Source organism: Mchenga conophoros, linkage group LG7 (assembly GCF_057382185.1).
Source record: "Mchenga conophoros isolate Kocher_MC1m ecotype Shallow Benthic linkage group LG7, M_conophoros_male_GT1.1, whole genome shotgun sequence".
Classification (NCBI taxonomy): domain Eukaryota; kingdom Metazoa; phylum Chordata; class Actinopteri; order Cichliformes; family Cichlidae; genus Mchenga; species Mchenga conophoros.
Genome location: NC_140532.1, coordinates 31,604,590 through 31,617,611, shown reverse-complemented (window position 1 = coordinate 31,617,611; position 13,022 = coordinate 31,604,590). Strand labels below are relative to the sequence as shown.

General features: G+C 43.2%; 1 protein-coding gene across 2 annotated transcripts in view; it reads right to left on the bottom strand.

Annotated features, from left to right (window-relative positions):
* Nucleotides 1–13,022, bottom strand: part of dcc (DCC netrin 1 receptor) — a 350,643-nt gene that overhangs the window by 183,119 nt on the left and 154,502 nt on the right. For both annotated transcript variants that reach the window (XM_085278885.1, XM_085278887.1), the window contains exons 6-7: nucleotides 2,074–2,228; nucleotides 430–550 (exon numbers count right to left, since the gene is read on the bottom strand). In XM_085278885.1, the coding sequence (XP_085135011.1) occupies nucleotides 430–550; nucleotides 2,074–2,228 (276 nt within the window). The remainder of the gene's footprint in view (nucleotides 1–429; nucleotides 551–2,073; nucleotides 2,229–13,022) is intronic.

The following is a 13,022-nucleotide window of genomic DNA, read 5'->3' as shown; positions in this document are numbered from 1 at the left end:
AGAGAAACTGTTGGGCTTCAGAATATGAATTTCAGAATATTTGTCATTGCAAAATTACTGTAAGTCAACAAAAAGATTATTAATGCTTATTTACATATAAATATATATATTAATATTACTTTAACCAGGACTTCTGGTCAGGACTTTAGACCATTCCTCTGTAAACCCTAATAATGTTATAATTTATAATTATTGCTTCCCTCACATATAATTACAACTTAAATAACTCTAATCAGCGACATCTGCCAGTTAATTAGATAGACTACCACCACATGGGGGCAGAAATATGAACAAAAGTTTGAAACTGAAGAGGTAATGATAGAAATGAGGATGGCAGGTGATGACAGCTGGATGTTTAGGTTGTAACCAGCAGAGGGATATGACATGTGTAAGCTGTGTGTGTGTGTGTGTGTGTGTGTGTGTTCCTACCTGGCTCTCGGAGCAGCAGCTGAGCCATCGCCTGAGAGCTGCCGGCAGAGTTCTCCGCGATGCACTGATAAAATCCTTCATCTGATTTCACCAAGCCCAAAATCTGCAGGTTACTGCCGTCCTAAGACACAAGAAAGGCAACAACATGTCAGAAAATTAAGAGTCTGGCTAAGAGCTTTGTACAAGTGAAAAATATGTCAGTTACACCAAATCAAAAAGTGTGCATGAACAAAAATGTCTGCAGCAGAATATGTTGGATGACCCAGATTATTGGATTATTCAATTACAAGAGTCCATATTCTAGCTCTCTCTCTCTCTAACGCTCTCTCTAATTCTCAAATTCACTGATTTCACAGCTCCCTGCGGTTCTGTTATAACTGCATAATTTTTCACATTAAAAACATATATGGGAAAAAATGGTGTGTCTGTGCTGCTTTATTTATTTGTGTTTTTTTTTAAAGATTCTGTTTATGTTTATTAAAATGCTTCTTTACTGGAAAATGGAATCACATGCATGTAGGCAAGGTGAAGACAAACTCAGCATCGGAATAAAGTGACTTTGAGTGTGGTGTGGTTGTTAGTGCCAGGTGGGCTGGTCTGAGTATTTTAGAAACTGCTGATCTGCTGGGATTCTTTCACACGCCCGTCTCTAGAGTTTATGGCATGGTCTGAAAAAGAGAAAATATCCAGCGAGCTGCAGATCTCTGGGCAAAAATTCCTTGCTGACTGAAGTCAGAGCACCGCAGCAAAACCCATCATCTGAAGGTTGCTTCCAGCAGGACAACACACCATGTCAGAATGCTCAAATCATTTCAAACTGGTTTCTTGATCATGACAGTGAGTTCTGTACTCAAACGATCTCCACAGTCACCAGATCTCAATCCAATACAGGACCTTTGGGAAGTGGTGGCATGAGAGACTTGCTTCATGGATGTGCAGTTGACAAATCTGCAGGAACTAGGTGATGCTGTCATGCTAATATGGACCAAAACCTCTGTTTCTAGCACCTTGGTAAATCTAAGAGACCAAAAATTTAAGCTTTTCTTAAGGCAAAAAACAGTACTAACAATATGTACCTAGTAAACTTGGAATACATGTGTATTACAGTTACAGTCTGTTTGCCCTTTTTTCAGATGGGTATTTTACACACAGTAACTACTGTAGGCTGGAAGCTATTGAATTAATACTGGTGAAAAGATAAAAGAGTTATAACGTGTAGTAACAGGTGACGCGTGTAAGGCTATGGTCTAAAATGTGAAACACAGGTTACTTTTTAATACTTTTATTTGCTACAGAACTCCATATGTGGTATTTCATAGCTGAGGTGGGCTTAGTTTACCTCTGTAGGTGTGTCCACATTTTTAGTAGTATTTATTTATTGTCATTGTCAAGAACAATGAAATTGCGTTTGGGGCTTCCATACAACCCAAAAAAAGAAGAAAATAATAAATACCCCTTAAAACCCAAGTGTACATATTTGTTGTATTGAAGTAACCCCAGACTGTGTGAAATAATACACAGTACCACCAAAAGTGCAAAAGTGTAGGAGCTCCGGGCCGCTGCGTCTGTGCGCGCCGCCATCTTGTACCTTGTACCGCCATTTTTCACAAGGACTGTATGTGTATACTTTTCTGAGTGACTCACCACTATCTGGAAGTAGTCACTCGGGATGACTTCCTCCCCGTTCTTCATCCAGCGGACGGTCGGCGGCGGGTTTCCTGTCACAGCACACTCCAGCTCGATGTCGGTTGACTCATAGGCGTACGTGTTGGTCGGGTAGTTGAGGAACTGAGGAGGCACTGCAGAAACATAGAGTGAAAACAGCACATATAAACACATGCTGGAGCATCTCTGCATCAATGCTACTGCTGCTCAGTCCGAGTGTTCACACACACCTTTACTTAGTTGCCTTTTGGGATTATGTTTCACATTAACAAGTTTCTATAACAGCCTCAGTTAATTACTGACTAATTAACAGAAATATAGCCTGAGCCATCAGCTTATTAGTAAAGCCCTAAATGTGTTTGATCTCATTAGCCTCAGTGGATCATCACACATTCATCTGCTCACAGACAGCTGCTGCTTAACTTAACATTTTCAGGTGTTAGTTGGAGGATGGCTGCAATTCTTGAGGCTTAACTAAGTGAACACAGCAGCAGATTAATGTGGTAAATTCTTAGTTTCAAATCAAACAACAGAAAACATAGCAACTAGTTAACATAGTGAAGGAGTCAGAAACAAACATTACGGTGTTTCAGTACTTCCAACAAACAGACGCGAGCATTACTACATGAATCAATACTGCGTTGAGAAAATCAATTAGAACTTTTCCTGCATTAATGTGACATTAGCATGACCCTGGGGTGAGGTTAGCTGGCATTCTTTCCTGTTTTTTTGTGGTTTTCCTTCTCCAAAACAAAGACCAAAAGCTATTATAACAAGAAATATGGCTATAGGAATCAGACAGAGTACCCGAAGCAAGCAAAAACACAGTAAACAGTCTATAGAGGCGCTAAACTCATATACTGAGAGACTGGGAGTCACTGCCAATCGTTTAACACCACAACTTAACCCTTTTAATCGTATCAGTGGTCTGGATTCTGTGGGAGAGGTTCAAGCCATTAAGATGCAAAGTGTCTGAAGCAGCTGACAGACCGAGCAGCGTTCAGGTATGAGGTCATAGCGAACTGTCTTCAGCTCACTCGATTGTAAACAGGTTTGAAGGCAGGCGAAGCGGCTGCTATGTTCCAGCTCTGTTGTCGTCTTTGAACACGCGTCAGTAGCTCATGACTGAGAACGGAGATGTGAGACAGAAGCCATTTTGAGCCTCAGCAGAGAGGAGGAAGCCTGAAGGGCCTTGTGTAGCACCGAGCGCCACGCTGACGCTGTCAGTGCTGCGAGACTACAAACACTGCGTGTCAGCAAACACACACACGGGAATGTCCTGTAACTGTCACCAGACTCACAGATATACATGATGCCACAGTATGTAAGAGCTGTTAAATGTAAAAACACAAAGAATATGGTGAAGAGCCAAGAGAGACAAAAAGACAGAAGCATGCCTTGGAAACCAGGAGACAAAAAGTAATCATTCTAACTGGCATGCCATCAAAAACATTTTTTTTTTCAAACAGTAATTTTTGCTTTGCTCCTACGCTTAGACTTGTGGTTAGAAATATAGTTTTGCTGAATTAAACCTAAAAGGTTATGAGGTAAGCAGCTGGCTGGTGCATCCTATGTTGGCACACATTTTATTTTAAAGTAAACATGTTTATTTCTGCTTTAAGTTTGGACATTTTAACATAGGAGTCTATGGATATTGACTCACTTTTGGAAGCGGCCTCAAGTGGCCATTAGTGGAACTGCAACTTGAATAGAAAAAAGAATTAAAAAAATTGTGAGAAGAAGAGTTGGAAATCAAGAAAATAAAATAAAAGGTGAGAATGAATAGAGGGAAGTAAAAAAAGACTAAAGGTTGAATGAACAAAGCAAGAGAAAAGAAAAGGAAGAAAGTTAGCAGAGGTAGAGCTCTGTATGTGCCTCCGATAGACACATCATTATCTGGAGGTGTAACTTTATCACTGCAGTAATGCTCTAATTAAGAGGTAACGATTTCCTTTAAAGTGTGAGCGGCTGCCTCTTCACCACACCGACAAACTACACACTCAGGTACATACGACACAGATCACAACACGGCTTCCAAGAATTAGTCTAAGTAACTAAACACAGGAGACACAGGAGACACAGGAGAACACGTCTAAAGCAATCAGCTTCCTCTTCAGTTCAGTGCTGAGGTCACAGTTCAAGTGGGTTTAGCAGCTCCAGAGAAACTTTGTATTACAGCGAGTGATAGAACACACAACTTTTTATTTGCAAATACAAAGTTAATTGAGTTTTTAAGACCACAATATCCTGCTTACTCCATCTTAAGAATAACAAGTTTGCTCTGGTTTTGTCAGCTGTGCCTGTCAGAGCTTGTGTCTAATTATCCAGTACTATTGTTTAACCTGGGTCTGAATGAATTTCAGAGGTATGAATTGTTTCAGCTGCACTAGTTAAGTCATAACATGTCACTTCATGAGAATGTTTAGCCAATTAGAGAGAATTCTTCATTAGACAGTCTTGATTATCATTTTGTCTGACAAAGTGAAAAAATAACAGTTAATGTAAGATCCAGAGTTATTCGTTTATTATCAGTTTTCTAATATTTTGTTTGGTTTTTTGCATTTATGTTCTTTAAAAAAATCTGTTTAGTTTCAGTTGGTTTGTTGAGTTGTTTTATTGCTCAAAATCATTTAGTTTGTGATATTGTTGAGAAGTTCAATATCAAAATACAACAGTACAAATACATTTTAACACAGAGACAGTTTCGGGCAGGCAATGGCGGACATGCGGTATTTCGCACTGACATCTACTCCAATGTTACAAACAGCTGATCGGATCGGCAAAGCGTGTTTCTGGAATATTATGTTTTTGTTGCTGCAAGTGCTTTTTATGCAGTTTTTGCAAAGCTATATGTGGAAGGAAACTGTGACCTAGGACAAGCTGATGGCATAAGATGTAAGTACAACTCCTCCGGTTTCATATGCAAAAAAAAATGATTGCGCTAGCTTACGTGGTTGCAGTGCTACCGGGATTTAAAAATAGTTGCACAAAACGGAGCGTGCCCGCTCCGACCGGCTTTAAAGGGTTAATGACAGCATTGGTTAGATCTCAGCAATCATCATTGCGGGATATTTATGCCTGTGTAGTGTTATGTGCTTGGGTACCATAATATTCACCTGCAAACAGTTAATATTTGGACATGTAAAACAAACAAACAAACAAAACACTTCATACTGTATATTTTTTTTAAGTTCACATTCCCCAGTGGAGATCAGAAAACAATTCAAATATTCAGCAACATAGAAAGTGAAATGTGTAAACAGTATTTTATGGCTAATGCCTTACCCGGTGTTGTGATTTGACCTTCAGAATAAGTCGATCTTCACTTTCCCCTCTACCCCCAACTAGTTATGGCAGATGGCTGCCCCCTCCCCTGTCCATAAATGGCTCCTCATAACGAGTATAAAAGATAGGTGTAGCCAACACAACATCGCTGGTTGGTTGGTGAAGTCTTATTTTGAGGCTTTTAGCTGAACATGGTGATTGACAAGTCATTAGCCAATGAACATACCCTGGATAATCTTTCTTTCTGAATTTAATAATGACCATAATTTACAAAATGGCCTTCATGTTTAATTCATTTTGACCTGAAACTAGTGGTTGAGCCCTCAATAATCAGAAGTCTTTACTGAGGTCACAGAGAGAGCAAACTGAAGGCTGTTTTCCAGAAGCTACATCTATTCCTTACAATGTCTATGACTCCGTCAGAAATCTATTCTTATTAAATTATTCCTACCCACCACATCTGAATTTTTGCTTATGGTGAATGTCAGGTCGTTGGGTTTTCAGTAAAATAATGTAGGGTCTTTTCCTTACGATATAAGACATTTGTTTAGAGATATATCTTGTTTAATACTCTTCCAACCAACTCATGTCCTGTGTCTGCAATTTACCTGCTATGACATTTTATACTTTAGTTATATTTACTAAGCAACATATATATAAAAGTTTCAGTCAAAACTAAAATATTTGTAAAAAATATTAATATAACTAAGAACTAAAACATACAGAAGTGCTCACAAATCCAGAGTCCATAAAGGCTAAAAATACAAGACCAGCATTGTTATAGTCTATTAGGTAAAATGCAGTTTGTGTCTCTGTCTTGTATTGTGTTGTGTTGTTAGTATCAATCGATCAGCACAGCTGAATCTCCAGAGTGTTTCCCATCATTACCTTACCTCCCATGTGACATGCAAACAGCATCAGCTCTGGTTAGCCAATTATTTTTTTAAATGGTGTAAAAAAAATCCCAGATGGGCACATCTATTTGATTGGATAAACAAAGCTAGGACACGTGGAACTAAGTTTTGAAAACTGACTTCACTCTGGAAGACTTCTTTCAAAAGTAGCCTTAAATCCATTTTATTCTGAAGGTTGACTCTATAGTGAAGAACAAGTAGTGGAAATGATCATGTCATTTTATTCTTTTTTTTTGGGGGGGGGTATAAATCAGCGGCCAAAGAATGGCAAAGTGTTAAAAAGAATCCTTCCTATGGCTCACAGTAGTAATGGGATTTCTAGCCAGGACAGCCCTACAATGTCCAGAGCCTTCAGGAACTCGGGGCAGACCTCATCCAGACCAGAGGCTCTGCCACCAAGGAGTTGTTTAACTGCCTCAGTGACCTCGCCCCCGGAAGTTGGCGGTCATCCCCCTCATCCCCAGATTCTGCTTCCTCCTCAGAAGACGTGTCAGTGGGATTAAGGAGGTCCTCGAAGTATTCCTTCCACCGTCTGACAATTTTCTCAGTCAAAGTCAGCAGCGCTCTGCCAGCACTATACACAGTGCAGGTAGAGCACCGCCTGACGGTTTGCCTGACGGTTTGCCAGAATCTCTTCGAGGCAGTCCGAAAGTCTTTTTCCATGGCCTCTCCGAACTCCTCCCACACCCGAGTTTTTGCTTCAGCCACTGCCCGAGCCGCATTCCGCTTGGCCTGTCGATACCTGTCGGCTGCCTCTGGAGTCCCACAGGCTAACCAAGCACGATAGGACTCCTTCTTCAGCCTGGTGGCTCCACCATTTGGTTCTGGGATTACCACCACGGCAGGCACCAACCACCTTGCGGCCGCAGCTCAATGCAGCAGCTTCGGCAATGGAGATGCTGAACATGGTCCATTCGGACTCAATGTCCCCAGTCTCCCTCGAAATGCCGTTGAAGCTCTGGGTGTGCGTTGAAGATCTTGCGAACTGGGGCCTCTGCTAGACGTTGCCAGCACACCCTCACTACGTGTTTAGGTGCACCGGGTCTGTCCAGCATCCTCCCCTGCCACCTGATCCAACACACCACCAGGTGGTGATCAGTTGACAGCGCAGCCCCTCTCTTTATCCTAGTGTACAGAACATATGGTCGCAGGTCTGGTGATACAATAACAAAATCGATTATCGACCTGCGGCCTAGAGCTTCCTGGTGCCACGTGCACTTATGGACACTCTTATGTTCGAACAAGGTGTTCATTATGGCCAAACTGTGATTTGCACAGAAGTCCAATAACAAAACACCGCCAATCACGCCCATCCAGGTCTCGCTGTTGTTACCCACGTAAGCATTGAAGTCTTCCAGTGGGACAACAGAGTCTCCAGGTGGAGAACCTTCCAGCACCCCACCCAGGGACTCTAAGAAGGCTGGGTACTCTGAACTGCCACTCGGCGCATAAGTGCAGATGACAGTCAGGACCCATTCCCTGACCCTAAGGCGCAGGGAACAAACCCTCTCATCCACCGGGAAGAACCCCAACATACCGACAGCAAGCCGAGGGGATATTAGAATACCCACCCCAGCCCGCCGCCTCTCACCAGGGGCAACTCCAGACTGAGACAGAGTCCAGCCCCTCTCCAGGAGACTGGTTCCAGAGCCCAAGCCATGCGTAGAGGTGAGCCTGACTATATCTAGCCGATACCTCTCAACCTCATGCAGTAACTCAGGCTCTTTCCCCACCAGAGAGGTGACATCCCATGTCCCAATTGCCAGTCTTGGTATCCGGGGGTCAGTCAGCCAGGGGCTCCGCTCCTGACCACCGCCCGGCACACAATGCACCCCACCCCTACGGCGCCTCCTGTGGGTGGTGGGCCTGCGGGAGGATGGGCCCATGTCCCCTTTTCGGGCTGGGCCCCATGGACTAAGGCCTGGCCACTAGATGCTCGCCCTCGGGCACCCTCCCCTGGCCTGGCTCCAGGGCGAGGCCCCGGTAACCTGTTCCCTCAATGTTTTCCTCATAAGAGTCTTCTGAATCGCTCTTTGTCTGGTCCCTCACCAGGACCAATTTGCCATGGGAGACCCTACCAGGGGGCAAAAGCCCGCAGACAACATAGCCCCTGAGATCCCTGGGGCACACAAAGCCCTCCACCACGATAAGGTAGCAATTCACGGAGAAGCAATTAAATATAAATATGAAAAAATATGAAAACAAAAAGAAGATTCACATTCTCTGTCATATGGGGCTGCATGAATAAAGTTTCTGAATCCTTTATCATCCGCAACTGAAAATAGTTGTGGATGATTACTATACTTTTCTAAAGTGACGTTGTTGTCCCTGGCTCTCTGTCTCTTTCCCTCCGGCTCTGTTCCTGTGCTACAGTGAATGTAACTATGGCCCCTCCCCCCTCTTCCCAGCGCAAAGCAAAGGCTAGCGTGTGGAGTGAAGTGAAAAAAAGTGCAAGAGAGGGTGAGAGAAAGGAAAAAAAACCCACGGCTCGCGTCATTCACTTCAAAGAGTTGGCTCTAAGACCCGTTTTGTTCGCGACCGACACATCACTGATTCACAGAATATGCAAAAGGTTTCCCACCTTTTACATGCAATCCCGTTTTGTAAATACCGACAGTCCTTTTTTTAAATGCAAACACCAAATGTGGTAAATTTGTCCCTAAAATAGCAGGATGCAGACTTCAGTTTAACCTTCATGCTGTTTTCGCCAGAGCTACTTGTGTTTCTGCCAATGAGGCCGAAACACAGCTACTTTTGTTTGCTCCCTCATTGTGGAGGGATCCACATTTTTAATTTGGCACAGTATTTTTTTTTCTCCCTGGGGATGAGTTTGTGTCTTCTCCTGCGCTCAAAGTGGAGATCTCCTGTGTATAAGGCAAATGTCTTAACAACTACACCGTGAAGGCACACTCTTTAGATAATGATATTTTACGTTCAGGGTTGTAGGATAACAGCATGTTCTTCTATTTTTGACCCCTTGAGAACACCATACGTTACATGTACAAAATATAGGGGGACACGTAAGATTGTACCTGACAAGCTCAACGATTCTCAGGTGTGTTTTCATGTGTTTGGTGTCTGCTTGTAGTGTCTTCGTTCAGAAAAGACAAAAAAATATATAAAAAGTTTTCCTTAAACAAACTAAGAAAAAAAAGAATCGACTAAAGAATAAATGTTGTCCGTTTCTTCCTCTTCAGCAATCTCCCTTGTTACAGTCGAAGCTCACTGGCTGATTACCCAGCAGCCTTTGTTCTGTTTGGGGAAGTCCCTGAGCGTCCATCGATTGTTTGGATGCTGCAAGTTTAGCACTGATTACCTGGTCATCTAAGGAGAGGTTTATACAAAAGTGTGTGTGCGCTTCCTGGCACCTATTTTTCCTTTTTTTTCATTCTTTTAATAATGCGAACAACAGCAGGCAGGGCGGTGTATTAATGTGATTTCCTGCTGGAGGAGCGGTCATTCATATGGTAATGGAATGCATCAACAACTAGCTGACCCTCTCCCACCCCAGCCAGACACAACAAGTCTGACTCCACCTCGTCTGGGTAAACATGGATTATCATTTCCCATCATATCATAGAGAAAAGTTAATGCAAAGCCACAAAACAAAGAGAATCTGAAACAATACGACTGTTATGTGCTGTTGTGATCTTTTTATCATCTGCCTCATACACAGCATCAGCGATGCTGTCCCTCCATAGCTGCACCTGATAACTTCCACTCAGCATTCAAATGGAAATCAGCACCATCATTCATTTCAGTGAACATCTGCTGTGTGTGTGCTATCATCATGATAGCATCCAGTGAAGGGCACTCACACACATCTATAGCTTTAGACACACGCACGCACACACACACACACACACACAGTTGAATTCTGAGCAGACACTCGTTAGCGGGCTCTTTCAATCTGCACTTAACTACCAATTATTAGTCATTAAGTTTATCCATGGAGGCTCAAACACCCCCACACACACCTTATCATCCACTCTGCGCGCATGATGCCTCAAAGAGTTAATGGGCTGTAAAGCCACTATCATTGAAGAGTGAAGGGCTAACATGGCTGCTGCTGCTGGATGTTGAGCCCATTTTGCATATCATTTTCATCCACCACTGCTGACCTTAATTTTAAGTGATGTAAATGTATTGTCCATAATGTGGGGACATTTAAAGGGAAACTGCAGCAATTTAGTGAAAGACTTCTGTAAAGTTGGGGTGACAGATAAAAAAAAATACTGACACATCAGCCTCTGCAGTAGTAGTTTCTAGTGACAGACCGTACAGGAATGCTAGACACAGTCACCATGACGTTACCCACTGGTTAGCGAAGTCCCACTGTAAAACTTCAAGCCTTTACCTTTAGAGAGTATTGCAGCTGTGAGTGTGGGGTGGATGTAACTGTGAAACTGAGGAACATGGCACTCATACTGGCTAATGACAAGTCCTTCAGCTTTATTTATGTTCTGTGTTGAATCTATGTACAGGGAACATGGCTTACATGAGGGGCCATGAATTGAATTTTAGCTAAAAATATTTACTCAGTAATTTTATAGTCCATTGATTAGAACAGACAACCTAAGCGGAGTTGCATGCTAGGAAATGTATTACTTATACTCTTTAAACATATATATATATATATATATATATATATATATATATATATATATATATATATGTGTGTGTGTATATTCCCGGGTGTCTGGCCCATTGCTACGGGCCATTCGATCCCTATACAACCGTTGCAAGAGCTTGGTTCGCATTGCCGGCAATAAGTCGGACTCGTTCCCGGTGGGTGATGGGCTTCGCCAGGGCTGCCCTTTGTCTCCGGTTCTGTTCATAATTTTTATGGACAGGATTTCTAGGCGCAGCCAAGTGGTGGAGGGCTTTCGCTTTGGTGGCCTCAGAATCTCATCTCTGATTTTTGCAGATGATGTGGTTCTGTTGGCTTCATCGGGTGAAGGCCTCCAGCTCGCACTGGAACGGTTCGCAGCCGAGTGTGAAGCAGCGGGAATGAGGATCAGCACCTCCAAATCTGAGGCCATGGTTCTCAGCCGGAAAAGGGTGGAGTGCCCACTCCGGGTCGGGGATGAGTTCCTGCCCCAAGTGGAGGAGTTCAAGTATCTCGGGGTCTTGTTCGCGAGTGATGGGAGAAGGGAGCCGGAGATCGACAGACGGATCGGGGCTGCAGCTGCAGTAATGCGGACGTTGCACCGGTCCGTCGTGGTGAAGAGGGAGCTGAGTGTAAAAGCGAAGCTCTCAATTTACCGGTCGATCTACGTCCCTACCCTCACCTATGGCCACGAGCTGTGGGTAGTGACCGAAAGAACGAGATCGCGGATACAAGCGGCAGAAATGAGCTTCCTCCGAAGGGTGGCTGGCCTCTCCCTTAGAGATAGGGTGAGAAGTTCGGCCATCCGGGAGGGGCTCAGAGTAGAGCAGCTGCTGCTCCACATCGAAAGGAGCCAGCTGAGGTGGATCGGGCATCTGACAAGGATGCCTCCTGGGTGAGGTGTTCCAGGCATGTCCCACCGGGAGGAGGCCCCGGGGCAGACCCAGGACACGCTGGAGAGAGTATATCTCTCGGCTGGCCTGGGAACGCCTTGATATTCCCCCGGACAAGCTGGAGGAGGTGGCTGGGGAGAGGGAGGCCTGGGCCTCTTTGCTTAGGCTGCTGCCCCCGCGACCCGACCCCGGACAAAGCGGATGACGATGGATGGATGGATATATGTGTATGTATATATATATATATATATATATATATATATATATATATACATATATACACACACACATATTGTTAAACATTCTTAAACACATTATTATGTGTGTGTGTGTGGGTGTGTGTGTGTGTGACGTATAGAGAGAAGCTAGTTCATTGGAAATAAATGTTGAACGATGATATCTGTAAATGACTTTGCCTGTTATATAGCGACCAATCCAGTCAGTCTGTGAGGATCTGAGGTTAATGGGCTCTTTGGTTTTACACTCATAGATACTACAGCACCTATGTTATGTTATGTTACTTTAGTGAGGCTGAATCTCTTTCGGGCTTCTGTCAGCCTAACTGAAGAAAACTGAGTGAGTGTAACCTTGTGTTGTCCTTGGGCCAAAAATGGTCCCTAGGTGAATGTTCAAACAAGTATATGGGAATCCCGAGCATAAATTTAGATACACGTGTGTTCCCTGGACCTCTGGCTGTAGTTGCTGTCCATGGTGCTGATCATATAATATTAATAATATATTATTTTCAGCCTTACACACTGTTCTCTCAAAAATCTCAAAAAGAAATCTCGTTGTATAGAAGTCATCAGAAACGAGCCCTAGTTCTCTCTTGATTTGTGATTTATGCGGAGACTGAGTTGATGCACCATATGAGCAGCATTGGTTTGCCTCACTCATAATGTCTGATATAAAAGAATTAAGGCTGCAAAGATTTTATTGTGTAACTTAAATAGAATTAAATGACTCATTAGGGGCCGAATAAGGAATACAAGGTGACTAGTTTAATGAATCAAAGGGTTTTTTTCTAGTACTTTCTCATTCACTGCCTGTGTATTCCCTATAACCCTTATTCCTTCCACCACTGAGGTCCTCGTGACAGGGCCAAGTAATATCTGATCTGAATTTAAAAACAACCTGCTGCCGCTGCCAAAAGTGACATATTCACTTAAAGGACCAAATCTGGTGGAGTCTTAGAGGAAATTTTTCTCTAACAGGTTGATTAATATC